Source organism: Schistocerca americana, chromosome 4, assembly GCF_021461395.2.
Source record: "Schistocerca americana isolate TAMUIC-IGC-003095 chromosome 4, iqSchAmer2.1, whole genome shotgun sequence".
Classification (NCBI taxonomy): Eukaryota; Metazoa; Arthropoda; class Insecta; order Orthoptera; family Acrididae; genus Schistocerca; species Schistocerca americana.
The window spans coordinates 502,987,059-503,013,685 of NC_060122.1; the positions used below are offsets into that span (position 1 = coordinate 502,987,059).

Below are 26,627 nucleotides of genomic sequence, written 5' to 3' on the forward strand. Positions count from 1 at the left end.
TTGTTTATTCACCTTTCCACTCACATGAAATGTTGTTTCGTCGTTGAAAACTAGTCTTCCACAGAAAGCACCATCTTCCAAACGTTGGCATAGTGCTATGCTAAACTTTGCAGGTAAGGTTTTATCACTACTCGCTGATGTGTCTGTTTTCTTTAGGTACCTGCACAATAAGACCGTAATTGTGTCAGTACTAATATATGTTGTATTACACAGGGTGACTTTTCTGAATGGAGACAAAGCACAGGGAAGGATCTCTGAGAAGATAAGGAGCAAATAAAGATCATGTCGTCACTAAGCCGGAAATGCTTTCCTAGAGAGGTACACTCCTTTGAAGATGGAGATAAAAGATATTTGGTAGTGTAGGTTTCGGAAGTTAAAAGCCCACAAGAGGTCACAACAGGCAAGTGGGATCGTTCTGACTGTACTAACGTTCATTGGTATGGTAGCAGCGAACTGTCAGCACCGGTTCAGCCTCAGTCTGTGGAGGGGGCTTACTGGCGACCACGTCTTGGGACCAGTCATGCTCAAAGGCGAGGCATATCTGCACTTCCTGAGCATTTACCTGCCTCCCCTGCTGGAAAACGTGCCTTTGGTGGCACGAAGGGTAATGTAGCTACTACATGGTGGTGCTCCAGATTATACCTGCATTTTCGTGCGAAGCCATCTCGACAATATCTACCACGACTACACATTGATGCTGTACACTAATACGGACAGATCATTCTCACTTGCCTGGTGTGTTCTCATATGTGCTTTCAACCAATGAAACCAGCATTGTTGAAGATATTTTGTCTCCAGCTTCAGTTGGATGTATCTCCCTTGGAACGCGTTTCCGGCCACATGTTCATATCACCCTCTTGGTTCCTTATACCCTCAGTGATCGTTTCCTGCAATTTCTTGTATAGGGACTGAGGAACAAAGGACGCTCACGTGGATTGTTTTGAGCCCTTGTAAAATCAGGCAAAGTATTATGTACCTATGAATAGTCTTTAATCATTACCTCATGTGGTATTTCACACCATTTCCTCTCACACTCAGATTTTTAGTACTTTTTTAATATTAAATTAAAAGCATCTTTAGTGGGGCCAAAAGAAGGAAATGAAACATTGTTAACTTCTCGTGGTTGGTGTTCACAATCACATAACTTTTTAAAGAAAAACACCATAATCGCCTTTGACTGCAAAAGCTGTTTATTTGCAACATTGCAATTTCGGCCGTATCGCCATTATCAAGTTGTATACTGCAAAACAAGGAATAATGAACAGAGTGTCCATATAGAATGCCACTAAATCCATACCAAACATTTAGTACTACTAAAGCAAAATGCAAAAATAACATATTACTTACACTGTGATTTAGCAAGTGTGAAAATCTAGGAATTATCTCGCACGTATACACTCCATCGTCATATTTGTGTGTTGAGTCTTTTAACTCTAAGATTCGGTCTATATTAAGTGAGCGCGACGTTACGTACATCGTGAAAATGGCGTAAATTATATGCAGTATTACTGTTATTAATATCTTTAACATTAATCCCATCAGATCACTGTTCGAGTGCACTGTTTATTACACAACTGAAGTAATTGAAGGGAAAAAAAATTCACAGGTCGTACTTTTCGCTCTCGTCGGAGATCAGAGATCGTGCATTCCAGAGTCAACATTTGTTATCAGACTACCTTAACGTAGCTTGCCTGTGAATCCGCTTCAAAAAATCGATTGCTTGTGTCTCGTCTTAAATGAATGTTTAGAGTTTTTTAACACAACGGCAGTTAAAAGAACTGAATTGAAAACTAGGAAGCTGATCAAAAAATCAACTTAAAGATCTCTCGGTGTGTGTCCTCATTTGCGTTTCCATTTCTTTCACACGCCAATGTTTGTCATTAGTCTCTTATTCGAGAAACATGTACTATATATCTGTTTTTGAAGTTGAAAGGCTTATTAGAAGATATGCTTTGCTATGCTGTTATGTATCCCTTGCCTATCTTTGGTTGTTTTCCTTATAAACTTTTTTGTAAACTGAGTTGCTGCTATTTTGTCAGTCTCGAAAGTTGTTACGCCTGTAAATTGTTTTAATGTGGGGCAGTTAGCATATGTGAGTTGTTAGGAATATATGATGGGTTTAATATGAAACGGTCACTGTTGGAAATCGATTGCATGAGATCGCCAGAAGGTGGTTCCTTATTATATGCATATTCCTTGACGCAACTAAATACGGCTGAATACAAGGAGCAAGAAAAAAAGGAAGAGAACAGATGAGAAACATGTAAACCAAGATGGTTATGCAACTGGAGTGTATTAGGAACACCAGAGGTGAGTCATAGATCAAATATAACTTGATTTGAATTTCCCGAGAACTATATTTTCTGACATGTTTACTTTATTCGCAAGAGATATATATGAGCTCGCAGTATGAAATTTTTTAGGATGTGTCAGGGTACTATTTGGAGGAAAGTGGACTATAGACGCTAATGGACTATCGACAGAAGGAAAATGCGTACTGATTATTTATAAAAAAAGTAGCCTTTATTTTAATTATCATATGCAAATATTTCTAGAATAAAAACTTGTGGCAGAAATGATAAGCTTTAGTCTACTATTTGGTTTAGTTTTAGTTATGTCATGTTTCGTAGATTATTTTCCCAATTATTTTATCGATATGATGTGGAACAATACAGATTACAAGATTATATATATATATATATATATGAATAGATATAATATTATTATTACCGAAATTTTTAGTTCTACACATGTAACTACATTTATAGGTACAATTTTTTTACCATTTCTGAAACAGAAACTCGTCCATGGAGTAGAAGGAGTTGTCCAAAAGAAATGATTTTAAGCTAGATTTAAAACTTGTCAGACGCTTTATGTTGTTGAGCAAGTGATCAAAGATTTTGGTTGCTGAATAATGTACTCCTTTTGGAGGAACTGACAACTTCAATAACGGATAGGCAAGGTCATTTTTCCCTCTAGTGTTGTTCGTATGAACATCACTGTTCTTCGCGAATTGAGACCGATTATTTGTAACCAATTTAATTAGCGAATATATGTACTCTGATGGTGCAGTTAAAATACCTAACTCCTTGAAAAGGTGCCTACATGACGTCCTTGGGTGAACACCACTAATTATTCTCACTGCTCTATTTTGTGCAATCTATACTTTATGTCTAAGTGGTGAGTTACCCCAGAAAACTATCCATAAGACATGATTGAGTGGAAATATGCAAAGTACGTTAGGAGGCTGATCTGTATATTACCAACACTAGCGATTATACGAAGAGCGAAAGAAGCTGAACTTAGTTGTTTGAGAAGCTCAATAATGTGCTTCTTGTTGTTCAAGTTGTCATCAATCTGAACACCCAAAAATTTGGAGAAATCTACCCTGTTAACTGAGCCCTGTTCATATGCTACATCAATTGTCGGTATGACTCTATTCGGTGTACAGAACTGGATATAATGAGCTTTTTCCAAATTAAGGGAGAGTCCATTTTCTGAGAACCACTTAATAATTCTTTCAAATGTTCAAATGTGTGTGAAATCTTATGGGACTTAACTGCTAAGGTCATCAGTCCCTAAGCTTACACACTACTTAACCTTAATTATCCTATGGACAAACACACACCCATGCCCGAGGGAGGGCTCGAACCTCCGCCGGGACCAGCCGCACAGTCCATGACTGCAGCACCTAAGACCGCTCGGCTAATCCCACGCGGCAATAATTCTTTGAAAGACATCCTTAACAATACCTTTAGCTGCTTTTCCTGGAATGGGATTTATATAACACTCGTGTCATCTGCAAAAAGTACTAATTCCGCTTGCTTAACGTAAAGTGGGAGGTCATTCACATGAATAAGGAACAGCAGAGGACCTAAAATTTAACCCCGTGGGACTCCCTTTGCGATTACTCCCCATTCACTAGAACTTACCACCCTCCCAACATTATTTGTGCTATTGAGCACAACTTTTTGCTTTCTGTTCATTAAGTATGATTCAAACCAGCTGTGTGTATAGCCTTCAATTCCATAAAAGACATCGTGTTAATGTGTACTTAAAATGTCAAACATCTAAGTAAGATTGTTATTCAATGCATATATTCGACGTGTGGATCGGCGTATAAAAATTTAATGTACTGATCTTCACAAAATATTGCAATAAATTCAACATGTGAACAAATTTGATGAAGTGTATATCCGACCATTCAGCAGGGTTCACTGCTATTGTTCTGCAATTTTCATCGTACTAAGAGTTCACGTTTTTTAGTTAGAGCCGTGTAAATTTCATAAAAACTGTTACTATTTTGCCTGGCGTTCTCAAGGAACTTACGTTACTATCATTTTTATATTTTTGCATTCTGTATTATGATACAGTCATATGACATTAGGAATGGTATAGGAAATTCATTTGTTCTGGTGTGGCGTAATAGTACCGACGTTATCTATTTTTATGCTCAGATACGACAATGACATTTTTAGATTTTGATATGTATTAAATAACAGTGTAAAAAATGGCATTTTTTGATATAACTGCTGTATGCATGGCAAAACGTTAGTGCCATTCTCTATATACACTGTGTTCTTTATTTTTTACGTTTTTCACTATGCCAATTGATAATGGTCTTACGTGCGAAACTGCAATAGTGCGAATAAATAACTTTTACAGTCAAACGCAACTATAATATCTTCAACATTTCGCGGCCCTGTCAGCAACTGCATTAATATTAATTTTAATTTTAATAATGAACAGCCTCAGCTTGACGATACTATTATTCTGAAGAAGGTTGCGTTATCCCGACTGAAGCCTACGTAAATTTCTAGGTAAACGGTGCAACTGAGGCTGTTCATTATTAAAATTAAAATTAAACGCAACTTGTTTTTTAAAAAGTAGTACAAAATTATAGCCTCTACAGAACTATGAATTCCTTTAATTTATAAGAATCCTATACACGTCTTTCGTCGTGCATTTATGTGTCGGGAGACAGTTATAGGTGGCGGATGTAGAAAACGTTAGTGGAGAAGTTCAGTACGTTGTTCGCGACAAATGAAGGCCTTTGTGAGAGACACAAAGCGTCTGGCCAGTGATACAGTGTGTAGCGGCTAGCTGGAGACGCAGTGCGGTACGCGGCGCCACTGACCTCTGCACTCGTGGGCGTCGGTGGCGGAGGCGCGGCCCCAGGGCGCGTCGTTGTAGAAGGGCAGGCACTCGTTGCAGTCGGGCCCCGCCGTGTTGTGCTCGCAGCGGCACACGCGCACCGGCTGCCCGGACAGGTCCGTCACGGAGATGCACTCGCTCGCGTGCCCGTTGCACTTGCACCTGCACGACAAGCACCCGCACGTACCTCTTAGTGGCTTGCACCGACTGGGCCCAGCTACGATGGCGACACCAGTCTACCAGGTGTTCAAAACAAACAGTAACTGTACCTTGTGGCCCGCAGCTCGTAAACATTTGAAGATAACTAATGAGGAGGTATTGAATAGAATGGGGGAGAAGAGTTTGTCGCACAACTTGAATAGAAGAAGGGATCGGTTGGTAGGACATGTTCTGAGGCATCAAGGGATCACCAATTTAGTACTGGAGGGCAGCGTGGAGGGTAAAAATCGTAGAGGGAGACCAAGAGATGAGTACACTAAGCAGATTCAGAAGGATGTAGGTTGCAATAAGTACTGGGAGATGAAGAAGCTTGCACAGGATAGAGTAGCACGGAGAGCTGCATCAAACCAGTCTCAGGACTGAAGACGACAACAACAACAAATGTTTGAAAAACACGAAGAGCTGCTAGTAAAATGAATCTTTATTATTATTATTATTATTATTATTCGAATTTAGGGGGCTCAGGGTCACGTGAAGCCGCTGATTTATGACAAAATATTCCTTTTTTTGGCTTCTCACCACTTCTTAATTCTTGCTCTCTGTTGTTCTCTTCTGTCATCTGTCCCTGTCCCTCATCTCTTCTTTTGCGTTTTCAACTCGAAGCCCTTGGCTTTTTGTATCTTTCCCCGAATTCGAGCCTATTTTCTATGTTTTTGTCTGTTATTCACAAATCCTGCGGATCTTTCTTAACTTCTATTTTTATAAACCATGAATTATTTATCAAAGATGTTGAATATTTTTTGTCAGCCTCCTGTTGTTCATTCTTTTCTTCTTTGCCAGTCTTCTGTTGTTCATTCTTTTCAAATGTCCATAAAATGTAATCCAGTGCTTTCTCATTTTATCTCGTACAATCTCAGTTTTTTTTCATACAACTTCTTGATTTTTAATTTCGAAATTCCATTTTCATACCTTGGACCCTAACTTTCTCGAATTATTCATCTTTATTTCTTCTCCAAATGATTTAACTGTTAGGTTATGTTTGTGGCGAGGCATTCTGAGGCGTAACCTATATTAAGTACCAGGTTTTTTTTCAACCAGTCATCATCATCATGTAACCTATATAGGAACGAAGTGAACACATTAGATACAGTTGGACATCTAATGACGAAACACTGCAATAATACATGGTGAAAATGTTCACGAAACTGTCATAACACACACCTCACTAGACAATGTTTACGTCAGCCGCTATGAATACTCCTTATCTTTCATTGGCGCTACAGCTCTTGATCGGCCATGTGCTCCTCAAATATCTGCCTCTACACATGTCAGTTCTCTGCTTTTCTGCTCTATCTTGGAATGGTCAACCAACGTATTGTCCAGCAACGTTGCTCTTGGTCAGTCCTTTCTTCAGATGGAACACAATTTTCCGTTCATAGTTATTTTGTGTGCAAAAGAACAATGAAAGTCCTCCCCCTACGTCCTATTCTGCGTATTCTCTGAGATTTAATAAATTTTGCTATATCTTTCCCTTGTAGAAGCTGCCAGCATCTTATTTCTCACAGGATTTGTCTTTCAAAAATGACCTTAGATTGTTTACAAACACTTTCGTCATCGCCCACATTTCTGACCCATGCGTAACAACTGGTCGTAGAAGGGAGTGGAATACTCTTGACTTTGTTGTCATTGTTATTAGAGACATCTAACATACCTCTAAGTTCACATAATAGGCTCAATTTCCCGCTTGTATCGTTTCTCTAATGCATTGTCTCACTTATTTTCACTGATTAAAAGAACACGTAGATAGTGAGAGAAATCGGAACCTTTAAAACTTTTATTATAAACTTTCAGGTGATTTTGTGTTGTTGTAGCCTTAGAATTGGCCATACCATGTGTTTTGTATTGTTTTCATTTACGCTGAACACAATTTTTACTAATTCTGCCTCTACAATTTCGTATATTTCTTAAGGAAATTTATGTCTCTTGTCACAATCTGATACCAGGGGGTGCTGAAACAGAATGCCTCCGAAATTATCATGCGAAAAATTTTAAAGCTTTTTACATAAAACAAACGTTATTAACGTTCTACATATTCATTCTCCATTTCTACATATTTATTTCTCAATATAGTCACCCTGGTTACCAACACATTTCTGCCAAGGAGGAGCCAGTTTGTTGATGCCGTCACCGTAGGATGTTTGACTTTGTTGAGGGAGTCACAACCTCATCTTCTATTTGCACCGCTTCATCGCTATCAAAGTAAAGTCCTCGATGGTGTTCTTCAAGTTTTGGGAACAGGTGAAAATGGGATGAGGCCAAGTCGTGACTGTACGGAGGATCATCGATGACAGTGACCCCAAGACGTTGCACATTTTGCACCCCTCGTGTGTCATCTGGCATTCTCATACTGAAAGAGACTGTGCTCTATGCTTTGGACGTGCTCTTAGAATTCGAAACTCGATTACAGCACGCCGTGTTCTCACGCACCGACATAGTTATGTTACACAAGCAACAATTCGAAACCGTCTAGCTGCAGAAGGCAGTAAAGATGTAGACATGAAGAGTAAAGATACAGAATGTTAATAACGTTTGTTTTATTTAATAATGCTTTAATAGTTTTAACATAAAAAATTCGAAGGCATTTTTTTTCAGCACAGCCTCGCATCTTCTGTTTATGCACATGTCTGACTCGATACCACCATCAATGATGTTCTTTTCTCAATTTTTGTATCAAACTATATAACTAAAAAGTTATATTGCGTGACTGAAGTACTTTGTATCTAGGTTTCAGTTTCGTACATTTTTAAAAACTTTTTTATTTAGTTATAAGTGCCATAATATACATGTTGATGTAAATTTTTTGGTATCATTTGTTGTGTTGTAGCAGCTTCGTGAGTATATTCGCCATTTATCGTTGCAGTGATACATATTTTATTTATAAATGTATCTTATATGTTCGTTCCTATACAGATTACATAATGGTCAAGTTTGGTGCATCAAAACTGGTAGTGAAAATGGTTTATTTCATCTGCAGCTCTTAGTGGTTCGTAAACACGACTTTCTTAAAACACTTTTTAAAACAGCTACCAAACATGCAGTTTTTATACATTTTTGAAAACACTTTACTCTTAATTTGTCAATACCGGTTTCGAATATCTTGTTCATCATGAGCTGGCTGCATTGCATTAAATTATAGGCTGTTGAATGTTTACATTCCCATCATGTCAATAAAAATGTCCGGCACATTTACGAAAACTTTCATCTTCTTCGTAGCCCTAAGAATTGTATTGACCGCGCTTATTGCTGTAGCCTGAGCGTTTTTCAACTGTCACGAATTTTTTGGCAGCGTGGGTCACCCTTAGCACTTGGACACTGAACAATCTGACATTACCTTAACGTCACGTTTTTTTAACAAGTTCAAAAATTGTTCAAATGGCTCTGAGCACTATGGGACTTAACATCTATGGTCATCAGTCCCCTAGAACTACTTAAACCTAACTAACCTAAGGACATCACACAACACCCAGTCATCACGAGGCAGAGAAAATCCCTGACCACGTTTTAACAAGTCCTGTCAAACAGTGGCAACTAATTAGTTGAAAATAGTGTCCCCATTGACTGGTGACCGTTCTTATTTCGTATAATTTAAATATGAATTGTATAAGAATTTTAATGGCACCCCATTTTAAAGCACTGCACTGTAGCGTTGTGTATGTGATAGCACTAAAAAAAAAGAGTTGTCCATTTCATAGGGCTAAACACAATCATAACCATTTCCAATTAAAATAGGAATAGTTGCTGATGAGTCATCCGGGGAGTATGGCCGTGATCGAAGAAACTTTTCAGTTCCTGATGTTACGTCCAGATCTGCGCTGGACATTTTCGGTCTGTGAAGGACAAACTCCCTCCTCTGGCAGCTATTGGAGTGTATAAGTTCCGTATACTTATGTAAGAGTCTACGTTGGAACTGTGTACCAAGAGAAACATGAATTCAAGACCGAAAGAACATGAAGGTCTTTGTCGACTAGGGAAAACAGGGAAAATCAGTCGTAGCAGAGCATGCACTTCAGTCAGGAAGTGATGAAGTTTTCCGAAACCAAATTTTATCTACTATGACAAACTATTATCCACGATTATATAGAGAAGCCATCGAAATATATAAGAATAGTATAATTTTAACAGAAAAGAAGCCATGAAACTGAATGATATATGGACAGTGGCTCTGGAAAATCGATAGATAAGTTTTTATCCTTGACAGGTTACAATCGATAGTTAAGTTTTTTCTCTGACAAATATTGTCTCTGCTGATCACGTGTAGACTCGATCACGTCCACTTTACACGATATTTATATCGCTCTCCGACGTCCGGCTCGTCAGTCTGCAAGACTCAGCTTCGACAGGAGCACCACCAGAGATGTTCAGTGCACCTCTCGACGGAACATCAAGAACCGGAAAGTTCCTTCGCCCGCGACCATACAGCTCGTAAGACTCAAGAGCAACTGTGACATGCGGACTTGGAAGACTTCATTTTATGACAAAACAGGAATAGTTGACAGCACGTAGTTAGTGTACTTATTGCGTGCCAGGCTTTTGGGGCCATGCAGCAATTGCGAGCAGTGAAATCACAGGCTGGTAGCATTTTATGATTCGGAGGTCACAAACTGGAGACGCTTTCTGTTCATTTCTGTAAACGTACCTGGCGCCGACGGCGAAGTCCGAGATGGCGTAGAAGTAGGACCGTAGCACCTGCGCATCTCCGAACACCTCGTCACCGAACGTGTTGAGCCGGTCCAGCGTGATGCGCAGTTCCGTGGCCGTCACCCAGTCCTGGGGACACACATGGCCATGGCTCACATGTGAAGCTAAGAGTAGAGCTACGTAGCTATTGCCAGGGCAGGCGCTCTTTTGTTGAGGAGTTTGACAAACACACAAAAACAAAGATTACAAAACAAGTAGTAAATACAGTGAAATTTAAAAGTTATCTAATGGAGCAAAGATTAATCACAACCACGACAGCTCTGGTTGCAACTGATTTATTTTATGGCAAATCAATTCTTGTTTTGACCTCATGTAAGGCCATTATCAACTAGAGACAAGTGCTTGGATAGTCCAGGAACGTGCTTCGCATGGTGATGTCGAGACCAGGATTTGTGAGGAAAGGAAAAAAAAAAAAAAAAAAAAAAAAAAAAAACAGTTGTTGGCTTCTGATGTACAAAGTCAGAAGCTACGATGTTGTCACAGGTATTGTCTGCATGCAGCTGAAACAGTGCACCGCTATTCGCAACAACAGAAAGTCGCTTTAAAGTCCCTAACCCCGACAAAATTCATTTAAAAATTTTGAAATCCATACATGCCATAGAAGAATCATGAAAGAAGGTTGTATACATGGAAGAACCCTGGAGATACTAGAAGGTTTCAGATAGATTATATAATGGTAAGACAGAGATTTAGGAACCAGGTTTTAAATTGTAAGACATTTCCAGGGACAGATGTGGACTCTGACCACAATCTGTTGGTTATGAACTGTAGATTAAAACTAAAGAAACTGCAAAAAGGTGGGAATTTAAGGCGATGGGACCTGGATAAACTGAAAGAACCAGAGGTTGTACAGAGTTTCAAGGAGAGCATAAGGGAACAATTAACAAGAATGGGGGGAAGAAATACAGTAGAAGAAGAATGGGTAACTTTGAGGGATGAAATGGTGAAGGCAGCAGAGGATCAAGTAGGTAAAAAGACGAGGGCTAGTAGAAATCCTTGGGTAACAGAAGAGATACTGAATTTAATTGATGAAAGGAGAAAATATAAAAATGCAGTAAATGAAGCAGGAAAAAGGAATACAAACGTGTCAAAAATGAGATCGACAGGAAGTGCAAAATGGCTAAGCAGGGATGGCTAGAGGACAAATGTAAGGATGTAGAGGCTTATCTCACGAGGGGTAAGATAGATACTGCCTACAGGAAAATTAAAGAGACCTTTGGAGAAAAGAGAACCATTTGCATGAATATCAAGAGCTCAGATGGAAACCCAGTTCTAAGCAAAGAAGGGAAACCAGAAAGGTGGAAGGAGTATATGGAGGGTCTATACAGGGGAGATATTCTTGAGGACAATATTATGGAAATGGAAAAGGATGTAGATGAAGATGAAATGGGAGATATGATGCTTCGTGATGAGTTTGACAGAGCACTGAAAGACCTAAGTCGAAACAAGGCACCGGGAGTAGACAACATTCCATTAGAACTACTGACAGCCTTGGGAGGGCCAGCCCTGACAAAACTCTACCATCTGGTGAGCAAGATGTATGAGACAGGCGAAATTCCCCCAGACTTCAAGAAGAATACAATAATACCAATCCCAAAGAAAGCAGGTGTTGACAGATGTGAAAATTACCGAACTATGAGTTTAATAAGTCACAGCTGCAAAATACTAACGCGAATTCTTTACAGACGAATGGAAAAACTGGTAGAAGCTGACGTCGGGGAAGATCAGTTTGGATTCCGTAGAAATGTTGGAACACGTGAGGCAATACTGACCCTACGACTTATCTTAGAAGAAAGATTATGGGAAGGCTAACCTACGTTTCTAGCATTTGTAGACTTAGAGAGAGCTTTTGACAATGTTGACTGGAATACTCTCTTTCAAATTCTGAAGGTGGCTGGGGTAAAGTACAGGAAGCGAAAAGCTATTTACAATTTGTACAGAAATCGGATGGCAGTTATAAGAATCGAGGGACATGAAAGGGAAGCAGTGGTTGGGAAGGGAGTGAGACAAGGTTGTAGCCTCTCCCCGATGTTATTCAATCTGTATATTGAGCAAGCAGTGAAGGAAACAAAAGAAAAATTCGGAGTAGGTATTAAAATACACGGAGAAGAAATAAAAACTTTGAGGTTCGCCGATGACATTGTAATTCTGTCAGAGACAGCAAAGGACTTGGAAGAGCAGTTGAACGGAATGGACAGTGTCTTGAAAGGAGAATATAAGATGAACATCAACAAAAGCAAAACGAGGATAATCGAATGTATTCGAATTAAGTCGTGTGATGCTGAGGAAATTAGATTAGGAAATGAGACACTTAAAGTAGTAAAGGAGTTTTGCTATTTGGGGAGCAAAATAACTGATGATGGTCGAAGTAGAGAGGATATAAAATGTATACTGGCAATGGCAAGGAAAGCGTTTCTGAAGAAGAGAAATTTGTTAACACCGAGTATAAATTTAAGTGTCAGGAAGTCGTTTCTGAAAGTATTTGTATGGAGTGTAGCCATGTATGGAAGTGAAACATGGACGATAAATAGTTTAGACAAGAAGAGAATAGAAGCTCTCGAAATGTGGTGCTACAGAAGAATGCTGAAGATTAAATGAGTAGATCACATAACTAATGAGGAAGTATTGAATAGAATTGGGGAGAATAGGAGTTTGTGGCACAACTTGACTAGAAGAAGGGATCGGTTGGTAGGACATGTTCTGAGGCATCAAGGGATCACCAATTTAGTACTGGAGGGCAGCGTGGAAGGTAAAAATCGTGGAGGAAGACCAAGAGATGAGTACACTAAGCAGATTCAGAAGCATGTAGGTTGCAGTAAGTACTGGGATATGAAGAAGCTTGCACAGGATAGAGTAGCATGGAAAGCTGCATCAAACCAGTCTCAGGACTGAAGACCACAACAACAACAACATGCCATAGATCATAATAGCGTCTCGATATATTCAAAATTTTGTTTTTAAATTTTACTAAGACAGGAGTTATGTTTTTTCTTGAAATTCACGAACTTTTCGCGTTCAAAAATGTCCTTCTTGAGAACAGCTTGGCACAGTGCTTTGCAAAGTGTGCGTGGTGAAGCAGTGGGAACCGGCAGTGCCAGCCTACCATTGCTGCGTTACTGGTGGGAGCACTCCATCCCGACCGAGCGGGGTGGCGCAGTGGTTAGCACACTGGATTCGCGTTCGGGAGGACGACGGTTCAATCCCGTCTCCGGCGATCCTGATTTAGGTTTTCCGAGATTTCCCTAAATCGTTTCATGCAAATGCCGGGATGGTTCCTTTGAAAGGGCACGGGCGATTTCCTTCCCAATCCTTCCCTAACCCGAGCTTGCGCTCCGTCTCTAATGACCTCGTTGTCGACGGGACGTTAAACACTAACCACCACCACCACCAATCCATCCCGACTGCTGTCAAACGCGTGCTACTTTAAATAGGAATATAAATCGCAGTTGCGTTTCAACTTACCATTTTTCATCATGGAAAAATGATTAAAAACGGTTGAATAAATCACTGACATTAGCATGTAATATTGTCAGTTCATTAGTCATTATCTACATGTTTCAGAGAAGTTGTCATTTCCAGATGCAATTATCCATATTTTTTTAAAAATCTGATTGACATTTGGTGTACATATACGCACCTAGCGCCATATTACACTAGTAGTACATTTTACGACTATCACAAATTGATATCATTATACGGGGTGAACATTAATAAAACTGACAGACTGCAGGGATGGATTTCTGTCTGGAAAAGGAGGAGAAAAGATCCTATGAACACGTGTACGGTATTGGACGATCTGCATTCAACGACAGCAAATCGTCCTGGAATACGTTACAGAGCTGCTTCGTATCCACGTCACAACTTATGTTCAAAGTGGCCTCCATATGATGCAGTAAGTACTGGGATATGAAGAAGCTTGCACAGGATAGAGTAGCATGGAAAGCTGCATCAAACCAGTCTCAGGACTGAAGACCACAACAACAACAACATGCCATAGATCATAATAGCGTCTCGATATATTCAAAATTTTGTTTTTAAATTTTACTAAGACAGGAGTTATGTTTTTTCTTGAAATTCACGAACTTTTCGCGTTCAAAAATGTCCTTCTTGAGAACAGCTTGGCACAGTGCTTTGCAAAGTGTGCGTGGTGAAGCAGTGGGAACCGGCAGTGCCAGCCTACCATTGCTGCGTTACTGGTGGGAGCACTCCATCCCGACCGAGCGAGGTGGCGCAGTGGTTAGCACACTGGATTCGCGTTCGGGAGGACGACGGTTCAATCCCGTCTCCGGCGATCCTGATTTAGGTTTTCCGAGATTTCCCTAAATCGTTTCATGCAAATGCCGGGATGGTTCCTTTGAAAGGGCACGGGCGATTTCCTTCCCAATCCTTCCCTAACCCGAGCTTGCGCTCCGTCTCTAATGACCTCGTTGTCGACGGGACGTTAAACACTAACCACCACCACCACCAATCCATCCCGACTGCTGTCAAACGCGTGCTACTTTAAATAGGAATATAAATCGCAGTTGCGTTTCAACTTACCATTTTTCATCATGGAAAAATGATTAAAAACGGTTGAATAAATCACTGACATTAGCATGTAATATTGTCAGTTCATTAGTCATTATCTACATGTTTCAGAGAAGTTGTCATTTCCAGATGCAATTATCCATATTTTTTTAAAAATCTGATTGACATTTGGTGTACATATACGCACCTAGCGCCATATTACACTAGTAGTACATTTTACGACTATCACAAATTGATATCATTATACGGGGTGAACATTAATAAAACTGACAGACTGCAGGGATGGATTTCTGTCTGGAAAAGGAGGAAAAAAGATCCTATGAACACGTGTACGGTATTGGACGATCTGCATTCAACGACAGCAAATCGTCCTGGAATACGTTACAGAGCTGCTTCGTATCCACGTCACAACTTATGTTCAAAGTGGCCTCCATATGATGCAATGCACGAGTTCACACATCGCAACATGGATTGTTATGTGGGATACACATAACTGTACTTTGGCTTGCATCATGTTGGCGGGCCACTTGCCTGGTGCTTGTACTAGGGTTCGTCACAATATCCTGTAGAACCCTGTCCCCCAGATCTAGTGTACGCACAGTCTGCCACCTCTCTGCACGTTCGTCTCTCTGGAAGCACCCATGATCACACAAACGCCCAAAATGGGCTTGAAATGCTGTGGGATGTGGTTGCTGTCTGTGAGGGAACTTGTTTCGGTGTATCGGTCCCTCGACCGCTTCCATCCGATTGGCCGTACACAAAAACTATCTCGGCTTGTTCCCGACACGAATATCGGACCATTCTGCTGCTTATAGGATGCTGCATTAATCACACAGCCTGCAACACATATGGAATACAAGGCACGTGAGGAACTTCCTTTCATCAGCGCTGTCTTCCATGGCAACGGTGCATTTTCGGACACATGTTCGTAGGACCTATTCTCCAACATTTGCAGTCTGGAATCTGTCCTTGCAGTTTGTCGGTTCTAGTGATGTTCACCCTGTACAAAGGGCAAGTAGTAATTGGTAATTATATTACTAGGTTAAAAATTTAAAATTTCGCGACGGTTTTGTAATTTTTTGTATTTTATAAGTCGAGGACAGCTGCTTTTTGAGAACATTTGGAAAACTGAAGAGATTCCAGCTGAATGAAGAAGACCACTAATCCACCCGCTACATAAAAAAGGAGACAAACAAAATGTCAATAATTAGAGAGGAGTGTCACTTCTGCCAGTGGCATACAAAATATTATCAAAAATTCTCCTGAACAGATTGGTAGATATTGTAGACAAACAACTGGGAGAATATCAGGGTGGTTTTCGAAAGAGAAGCTCCCGTGCAGAACAAATTTTTATCTTAAAGCCAATAATTTGCCACAGAATGTTAACCAGCAAACCAATAATAGTGTCGTTTATTGATTTCAAGAAAGCATTTTATGGTAAGAGAAACAATAGATAAGGTCATTAGAGAATTTGGTGTTAAATCAAAATTAGCAAATATAATTCGTGAAACACTAACAGATAAATATCTAAAGTCAAATTTATGGGAGAAGTATCTCAGCCATTTGAAATAAAAAGTGGTGTTAGACAAGGTGATGCTCTACCACCTTTACAGTTTAATTTTGTTCTATAAAAAATTGTAAGGCTCTGGAATTCGGAGCTAAGAAATAGTAAAATTGAACCAATAACTCTGGGAAGGAAAACAAATGGAATTAAGGTGAACTGCTTGGCTTTTGCGGATAATTTTGCAATACTTTCAGAAAACCTAACAGAATCAGTTATTCAAATAAACCCTCTGGAAAAAATAGCAAACAGAACTGGTCTCGAAATTTCAGCTGAAAAAGAAAATTCATGACAAATATAAAAAATGCGCCAAAATTCATAGAAACACAAATAGGTAAAATAAAGCGAGTAAATAATTTTAAATATCTTGGAGAAACAACAGAATGGACTAGAGAATCTGCAATAGATGTAAGAATTAACAAAATGGAAAGAGAGTATGGTTTAACCAAAAATATTTACAACAAGAAATGTATATCTATAAAAACAATGCCTCCTAGATATAGGTGGTACTGGGGAAATCAAATACCCAGGGCGGACCCAAAACTAACGAAATGTAGCGTCTGAACTCCTAGGGGAGCGGCTATAAACAGCGTCTGTTCTCCATGTTAGGAGCGGCTGAACACACACTCTGGAACTTACAATCCCAGTTTTAACCTCGGAATGGCCCAAAAAGCCATCTGCCCCCTGAATTTCAAACAACTATGCATGATGTCAATTTCTCTAGATAGAACTACTCCAGGAGGTAACCAATCCTCCGCCGCTAACAGCAGTGCAATCAGGCCTAAGGATTCTGGAGAGCCTGAAGCACCATGTCGTTCAAGAAATTCAAAATCCTCTAAACTAAAGAAAAACAACGTACATTTCTTTGGAACCCTAAATATTAACTCGCTCTTGAAGCCGGGAAAACTGAAGCAGCTCACCAAAGTCTTGAAGGTATATAAAATCCAAATATGTGCGCTGCAGGAAACCAGATTTACAGATGAAGATTTAATGGATTATGAAGGATACAGGATATTTAAGGGAAAGAAAGGCTGGAACCCATGTGGAAGAGGCCTTCCCCACCTTGGAACAGGCTTCATCGTGAAATCTAACTGGGTAAACTCAATAACCGACTTCCAGTCACCTAATGAACGCTTGTCTTTTCTCACATTCCGCGCCCTAAATAAAACCTATACACTCATTAATTGCCACGCACCCATCAACAATGACAATAAGAAAAACCCTCAGAAAGTAGATACATATTGGGAATCTCTAGACCACGAACTTTCTAAAATACCAACATCAAATGTGAAAATACTGTTTGGGGACTTCAATGCACAAATAGGCCAAGAAAAAAAATACAAAAAAACAGTAGGAAACTACCCGGCTCACAAAAGGACAAACAGAAATGGAGAAAGATTAATAGAACTATGCAAGGGTCATAACTTAAAATTAATGTCTACAAATTTCAAAAAACCTCCTAAGAAACAGGAAACATGGAAATCACCAAACACAAGTATTGGAGAGTTCCAGATAGATCCCATAGCCATCACACACTATAATCAAAAAGAAATAATGAATGTGAGAGTTCGGAAAGGGGAAAACATTGTAACTGACCACTGCTTATCGACAATCAAATTAAATGTCATAGCACAAAGAAAGAAACAAATACAAAACAGGAAAACTCAAAAGATAGACGCAAACATCTTGAAAGAGAAAAGAGAAGAATTCTGTCAAAACATAGTTATATGTTCGGATAAATGGGAAGATATAAAAGAAGGAATGATAAGATCTGCTCAAGAAGTCGCAAAAATGAAAAAGAGAAAGAAACACGAATGGTGGGATGAGATATGTGAGGAAGCAATAGAACAAAGGATGAAGGCATGGAAGAAATGGCACTCAACCAAAAGTGATAAGGACTACCTGGAGTTCAAACAGCAAAGATCTTCTACAGCAAAACTCATTAGATCAGTAAAAAGACTATTTGAAAAGAACCAACTTATACAAATGGATAAAGATTTTAAGAGAAACAATAACAGATCCTTTTACAGCACATTCAGACAGAAACTACAAAAATATGTAGCACCAAATCTGTGTTTTAAAGATACCAGTGGAAAACTAGCAATGAATAATGAAGAAAATTGTGAAATATTAGCAAAATATTTTGAGCAACTCCTCAACTGTCAGGAACCTATTGAAAAATTACCAGCCAACACCCCAAACACAGTAAACAATAATTCTGAACCCCCATGCCTCATAGAAATCAGAGAAATCATTAAAAACCTTAAGAACAATAAAGCACCAGGGGAAGACATGGTAATTGCAGAAATGTGGAAAAGTGTGGATAATACAACTCAAGAAAAACTACTGGGATTAATCAATGAGATTTGGAGAACGGAACGTATACCGGAAGAATGGAAAACTGCATTAATCCACCCCATCTTCAAGAAAGGGGATAAAACCGATGCAAATAACTACAGAGGGATATCTTTACTTCCGGTAACGTATAAAATTCTATCTAAGGCCCTACAAAACAGATTGGAGAAACAACTTGATCAAGAAATTGGTGAATACCATGCAGGCTTTAGGAAGGGAAGATCTTGTGTGGAGCAAATTTTAAACTTGAAGTTAATTATTAAATATAGACGATTAAGAGGAAAAGACATCTTTATCACGTTTGTTGACTTCAAGAAGGCGTACGACTCCGTTGACAGAACAACCTTGGTTAACATCCTTAGGGAGTTTGGAGCAGACAAGAAAACAGTCGCAATCGTCAAAGAAACACTTACGGATACCTACGCAAAAGTAAAGTTCCGTGGTGAGGTATCCAGACCATTCAAAATCAGAACAGGATTAAGACAAGGAGATGGGTTGTCACCTACCCTATTCAACTGTGTGTTAGAAAAAGTTATTAGAGAGTGGAGGAAGAAAACGACTGAAGAAGGAATACAAAAAATCAGATTAGGAAGAATAAAGGATGGATTAGAAGTAGATTGCCTCGCTTTTGCTGATGACTTAGCGATTCTGGCAGGAAGTTTGGAAGAAGCAGTCAAACAGATCAATATTCTGAATGAAACAGCAGAAAAAGCAGGACAGAAAATCTCCTTTGAAAAGACAGAGTACCTAACCAATGTAAAAGAGGCACCGAACAATATGATTACAAAGTATGGCCAGATAAAGAAGGTTTCTAATTTCAAATATTTAGGGGAAATCATCCAGCCCAATGCTTCAGATAAAGAAGGAAATAAAACAAGAACAAGAAAAATGGAAATGGCATTCCAGCTAACAAAGAATGTGTACAACAAGAAGTCAGTATCAATTAACGCAAAAATAAGGCACTACAACACTGTGATTAAGCCAGAGTGTCTGTATGCATCTGAATGTTTAGCAATGAACACTAACAAGGAAATGGAAGCTATAGCAAAAAAGGAGCGAAAAATCATTAGAAGAGTACTTGGGCCGAGGTTTGAGAATGGGACTTGGAAGCTTAGAAGTAATAGAGAAGTGTATGACAAAATTGAGAAAGTGGGAGATACTATGAGGAAGAGAAGAGTAAGCTTTTACGCCCATTTGAAAAGAATGAATGATGAAAGGCTGACAAAGAAAATATTCATGTTTTTTGACAAGAACCCCAGAACCCAAATTACCTGGTTCAAAGAAGTCAAAGCAGACTTAGAGGAGATGGGTATAGGAGAAGATGATATAACCAACAGAGACTTAATGAGAGACAAAATTCAACATTTTGAAGGATTTGAAGTGAAGAAGAGAAGAACTGGAGGAACAGTGTGGACAGAAGACCGAAGGGAGCAGCACAGAGAGAGGATGAAGACATATTGGCAGAAGAGAAAAGAGGAGGAGCGCAATAGGAGAAATGTACATTGAAAAATAGTTGTTTAACGCGGTCCCTAGAGGGCCAAAATCGGAATAAAAAAAAAAACAAAAAACAAATTAAAACACTACACCACAATGATGCGACCAGAGTGTTTACATGGATCTGAAAGCCAAACGATGAACTATAAGATGGACAAACTAGAGGTACTGGAAAGAAGAATTATTAGAAAAATAATGGGTGCAATAAAAACTGCAGATGGTTTGAACATAAGAAGTAATGAGGAGATCTTCAAAAATATAGAGAAAATATATGAAGTAATGGCCAAACGAAGATTAATCTTTTTCGGGAACCTGTACCGAATGGATGGAAATAGACTAACAAAATAAATACTCCGATATTTCAGGAAGAAAAAATCGACAATAGCATGGATGACAGAAGTAAGGAAAGATCTAGAAAGAAACAACGTCAGAGAATCAGAAATAGCAGAAAGAAACCGTTTTAAAACTAAAATAGTAAATTTGGAAGTTTTTCAAAGAAGAAGAAATAAAAAATCGGGAACAACATGGACAGAAGAAAGGAAGAGACATCATGGAGAGAAAATGAGGGAATACTGGAAAAATAGGAAACAACAATAAAGGAAGGAGAGGAACTGAAGTTGTTAACGTGATCCTAGTTGGTCAATACGATTAAAAAAAAAAAAATGAGGACAGCCAGGAAGCTGATGTTCCGATCTGTTTAGTCTCTTACACAAAGCTGCTAGCTAATCGCTCTATTACTCACATTTGGTCGAAATAAATTTCTGACACTGAGTTACACGAAACCGTTGCGAACTTTCTAAGGCCTATCCTCAGAAGGAAACTGGACACGTTTCCTATCATTGGCGTTCGGTATCGTTTGCCACTTGTCCAATCTGTAAACCACGATATTCTGAGGTGACAAAGTTGCACAGTGCATTTCTGCCGGCCTTTATGCCACCGTAGTTGCCCACACTTCTGTTTTGATTTGTTATATGCGCTAACTTCAAGTTTAAGGACGTGGTTAGATGCATTGCCATCGGCGATAGGTAGCTGTTCGTTCTGTTATCGTGTTACTCACTTTACGCTCAGCTATGACGAAGATGAGTAGGCAAGTCACGCGACTTCTATAATCTGTGTTTTCCTTTCTAATTTCTCAGGTTGTGGCTGCACCCCGTTTCTGCTGACATATGACACATTTGCCTTATTAAAAATATCGTACAACATATGATGAACTCTACGTGAGACTCAAGTTATCTTTTAATCCTTCTCCTGGGCCGTCGGCAATCTCTGGAGTAAGCTACTAATCAATTTGTTTACGATGCAAAATGACTCCTCGTTCAGGTGGCTGAAATATTTTCTATCGCTGTTCTAGTCAACTTCTCAATATAGTACAAACAAGATTCCTTTCATCTGTAAGTGTAACACACGCTGTACATTTCTCACTGCTTTTGTTACCTGTAACTTTGCTTTCTTTTACCTTTTTATTCAAATTTGGGTAACAGTTCTCTTTGTAACCCGTTTCATTTACTTTCACGACAAGCAGGTATAAGGCAGAATCTTCTTCTTTACAGTTGCTAAATCTGCTTTGATGTTACAAGCTGTAAGTTTGGTGATGTAATAACTCTTATCGAAAAGAAAGTAGATGCTGAAAGTTGTGACTACAACCTAACTATTAGTTTAATAAGTCGTGTTTCGGTTCCGGCGAAATGTAAGAACACACGAGGCAATACTGACCCAAGTTTGAAGATAAGAAAACCTACAGTTATGATGTGTGTAGATTTAAAGAAAGCTTTTAACAATGTTGATTGGAATACACTCTTGGAAATTCTGAAGCTAGCAAGTGCAAAATACAGGGAGCGAAGGGTTATTTACAATTTATGCGTAAACCAAACTGCGTTTACAAGAGTCGAAGGGCATGGACGGGAAACAGCCATTGAGAAGGGAGTGAGACAGGATCATAGGCTGTCCCACTGTTGTTTAATCTGTGTAATGAGCAACCATTCAGGGAAACCAAGAAGTCAATTAAAAAGAGAATTAAGAGCAATAAAAGAACCTGTGAGGTTTACCCCTAAGACACAGCAATTCTATCAAAGAACACAAAGACTTGTAAGAGCAAATTTGGAAATTTGTGGTAAGATATTATGGGACCAAACTGCTGAGGTCATCGGTCCCCAAGCCTAGACATTACTTAATCTAACTTAAACTAACTTACACTATGGACAACACACACACCCATACCCGAGGGAGGATTCGAGCCTCCGACGGGGATAGCCGCACGGAACGTGACAAGGCGCCCTAGACCGCGCGGCTTGGAAGAGCAGTTGAATAGAATGAAAATAGTGTCTAGAAGAGAGATTATAAGATGAACATAAGCAAAAGTGAAACAAGGGTATTGGAATGTAATCGAATTAAGAGGGAGTTAGATTAAGAATCGAGACAGTGAAAGTAGTAGATGAGTTTTGGGCAGCAAAATAACTGGTGTCGGCCCGAAGTAAACAAGAAGAGTACGTGCCCGCGAAAGGCAAAGGTCCCGAGTTCGATTCTCGCCCCAGCACACAGTTTTAATCTGCTAGGAAGTTTCATATCAGCGCACACTCCGCTGCAGAGTGAAATTCTCATTCTGGAAACATACCCTAGGCTGTGGCTAAGTCATGTCTCCGCAATATCCTTTCTTTCAGGAGTGCTAGGTCTGCAAGGTTCGCAGGAGATCTTCTGTAAAGTTTGGAAGGTAGGAGACGGGGTACTGGCAGAAGTAAAGCTGTGAGGACGGGGCGTGAGTCATGCTTGGGTAGCTCAGTGATGCAGCACTTGCCCGCGAAAGGCAAAGGTCCCGAGTTAGAGTCTTGGCCCGGCACAGTTTTAATCTGCTAGGGAGTTTCATATCAGCGCACACTCCGCTGCAGAGTGAAAATCTCATTCTCATTCAAGAAATGATGACTGGTAATAGCACGAAAATCATTTTTGACAAAAAGGAATTTCACATCTTTTCTGCATACATTTTTCTGGAGTGTAGTCTTATACGGAAGTGAAATGTGGAGAGTTAGCGGTTCAGACAATTCGAGAGCGAAGCTTTTAAAATGTAATGCTACAGAAGAACTCTGCAGGTTATATGGGTATAACGAATACCTAATGAGAAAGTAACGAATCGAACAGGGCGAAAAAATGAATTTGGGGCACAACTAGACCAAAAGAAGGAATAGATTGATAGGACGCATCCTGAGGCATCAAGGAATTATTAATGAAGTAAAGTATCGGGGTACTGGATGTAAAAATTTAAGAGGGAGACTTAGGTTTGAATACTGTTAGTAGACTCAAATGGATGTGTGATGCAGTACTTATTGAAAGATGAAGAGGCTGGCACATGATAGACTGAGGTGGAGAATAGTATAGAACCAAACTTCGGACTAAAGGCCGCAACAATAACAACAACAAGCTTAGTCTTGCCATTAATTTATGGTGTTACTTCTCATTGAGTTCTGCGAGGTACTTCGGCCAGCTCAATTACAACAGCACTTCATATATGGTGGGCAAAATAAAATTGTGCGGGAAAATGTTTCAAGCACCTTAAAATAGGCAACGTAACTTAAATCATCTGCATCTGGGGTGGAAGGTGTAACATAAAATATTTTCCCGGACAGTTTTATTGTGGCTACCCTGTGCTATACTGACTTGAAGGATGGATAGTGCATATGGTATTTCTTCATAATGGAAGATGGGTTGACCTCATAAAGCAAGATTCACGACAAATTTTGATGTGAAGGTGTGAGAGCTTATGATACGAGTATATAGAGAGGTGTGGAGAAGGCCTATATCATGCAGTGGGTGACGAATGTGTGGCGATGACGATATTTGGGATGTACACGTTGTCAGGATCCGTGTTTACAGTGGATGAACGTAAGAGTGGAGCGGTCTGCTGACCTGGAGTTCTGGCGTGGAGTCGAACTGGTAGGCGGAGGGCCGCCCCTCCAGCGTGGAGAAGGCCACGTTGCCGCCGGTCAGCGGCGAGATGTCCGAGTACTCCGACGTGCACAACGCGCGAGCCTCGTCGCCGCGTCGCGCGTAGTTGTTGTCTGGCAGCCCGTACGTGTCCCGGCACGTCGCGCTGAAAAAGGTAAAGGTAAAGCCGTCAGCCACGCAGTTGTGGGAGATCTGCACTCACTGTGCGTTAACGGCTTTATTGTCGGTCAATATTTTGAGGATGCAACATGAGAAATTCTATCGTGTTAAATAAAATCGTATTGGATGGTCAGGCTACCTTGATATGCAAAGCAATTTCATTTTCGTACATTTACGGCCAATGGAAATTCATCCTCAGTTTGAATGGAGTACACTTCACTTCATCCATCATGTCCTTTCGTCATCCATATAAATTTTAGTTTGTTAGTTGCCTTCGGTCTCTGTGCTTGAACATGTCGGAAGATGGTACAGTAAGATCTTTGAAGCGACAGAGCCCCAATGTGGCAAGGTTCTTACTGGCCCATGTTTTCTAGGCATACTGAACAGAACACTCGGCTAGTAGGGAATTCTTTTCTGTCTGCTGGCTCCAACCATATCGTGTGGTGGGCAGAGCCATGGGGATGCACTTAACTGGCATGTGTTGTGCAGCATAATAATGTACCCTGGCAGCCCATTTGTTTCCAATGATTTCTGTCTCTTAGCAAAATTATGCTTCTGATCGACACGTTATTGTTAAACTGGCAATCTTGGTACTTATATGGTCCGTCCCGTAAGCGAGTGAGACTAGATTTGCTTTCCACCTTTTCTGAAAAACAAAAGTTGGGCTTAGCTCTGCTCCGACTTAAGTGAAGTCATCATTTGTGCTGGCATACATTCATGGTCCGATATGGATGACTCACATATAATTTTCTTCAGCATTTTTTTCAAGTCTGTTGTAGTCATGTGCTTCCGCGACGTGTCTCGGTCTGTTAACTGCTATGTCTACATAGCAATGTATCATTGGCATTTACTGGTGTTTTTTAACCGACTTACTATGTTCCACGTTTTCCAGCTATTTGCAAGATAAGGTTTTCTTTCGTGTTTCGTCCTCAGTTTGTGCATGTGATGTAAACCTAGTACGACACAAGGATGTAAAACCCTCAAGATGGATTAGCATAAGGTCAACTAAAAGCGGTAGCGACACAAGTCTTAATTTGGTGAGTACTTACTAGGAACTATTATTTTATGTTCGAGAGCTAAGAAATTGATAGATGAAATCAAATGTTTTCTTGATAATTAGTCACGTTAATGACTTTTCAAAACTGTAACCACAGACAAAATAATCGAGGAAGTATACAGTATCGTATTGGACGATTTAAGAGAGAAAGGTGTGTGAAGTAGATGACGCCATAGCCATATCAGGAGAAGTAGCACGGTAAATTTGTCATGAAGAATTAACTATCAGAAATCTTTGTGCAAGGCTGGTGATGCGTTTGTTGAATGGTGGCCAAAACAGATGCCACCGTTAATTCCTCAGCTATATATGGAACGCATGAAAAAGAGTTCATCTGTTTTGGCGCGCTAATTTGTTTCTTTAGATGAGTGGATCCACAAGTAAAAGCCATAAATGAAACAACAATCAATGTGTTGGATGCAACGTATGGACTTTTGCGAAAACTGTAAGGGTGATTTCACAATTTGAGAATGCTACTGCAGAATGTTTCATTTGATTGGCGGCCTTGTAAAGTCTAAAATAATAACGGGCAAATATTACACAAATCTGTGTTGCCATGTGGATGATAAGCCACATGAGAGTAGTCCTATTTTGTAAAAGGAAGCAAGGAACAGCAGTGTTTGACGTTTTACTATTAAAAAAAGGGTATTATTTGATACTAGACGAGTACGAGAAAGAAAGTCAACGTTGCCTTTTTTTTCTTCAAAGGAGCAACCATAGCTGGACTGTAAAAAGTACAACTTTCATGAGGCCAAAACGACTGTCCATAGTGGTGCCCCGACAATGGGGGAAAGCCGAGACCTGCGTCATTCCTTGACTTCCCATGCCCAGAGAAACCTGTGTCTGGAAAACGTCTATGTCTCCAATGAGGAGATTACGGTAGTTACAGATCATTATTTTGCACACTTCCAAGAATCGAAATTCAGGGCAGCACTCCGCGTACTGGTAAGTGTCTTTTTTACAACTAATACATATTATCTATTGGCTGTCTCATGTCATGCCTCGTATATTAATACGTTGAGACCTATTTGTAATGTAAGTTGCTGTATATGCTGTTAATATCATCAGACCCGAATATGGGTTGTGCTAATCTGTCCTGATTATAGAAACTGGTATCTGTGGACGTACAATTTTCAGTAATTTGATGGGATGGTATACGTTGAAATATTCGACACTGCAGTGTAGATCATAATTGCCTTTCTAACGGCTTCCAGAGACAACAAAATTTTGAATTTCAAAATTTCATATAATCATTGCCCCAGCTTAAAAATTTAAAATACTGTCATAACCTACTCATAACGAGGTGTAATCTTATGTTACAGGTTTAACACAAAAAGTCAAAAATTAATGTTAAAAACTATGTAGTCCTACACATGGTGTCCCGGGGCGAATGGACAGTATTCAGGATTATGATGGGGACGATCATTCGAAGCAAAAATATTCCAGGAAACATGGGCTCTAAAATGCATA

General features: G+C 39.7%; 1 protein-coding gene across 1 annotated transcript in view; it reads right to left on the reverse strand.

Annotated features, from left to right (window-relative positions):
* Window positions 1-26,627, reverse strand: part of LOC124613962 (laminin subunit gamma-1) — a 1,180,138-nt gene that overhangs the window by 529,283 nt on the left and 624,228 nt on the right. Inside the window, exons 4-6 of the mRNA XM_047142745.1 lie at window positions 23,906-24,089; window positions 10,010-10,140; window positions 5,138-5,316 (exon numbers count right to left, since the gene is read on the reverse strand). Of these exons, the coding sequence (XP_046998701.1) occupies window positions 5,138-5,316; window positions 10,010-10,140; window positions 23,906-24,089 (494 nt within the window). The remainder of the gene's footprint in view (window positions 1-5,137; window positions 5,317-10,009; window positions 10,141-23,905; window positions 24,090-26,627) is intronic.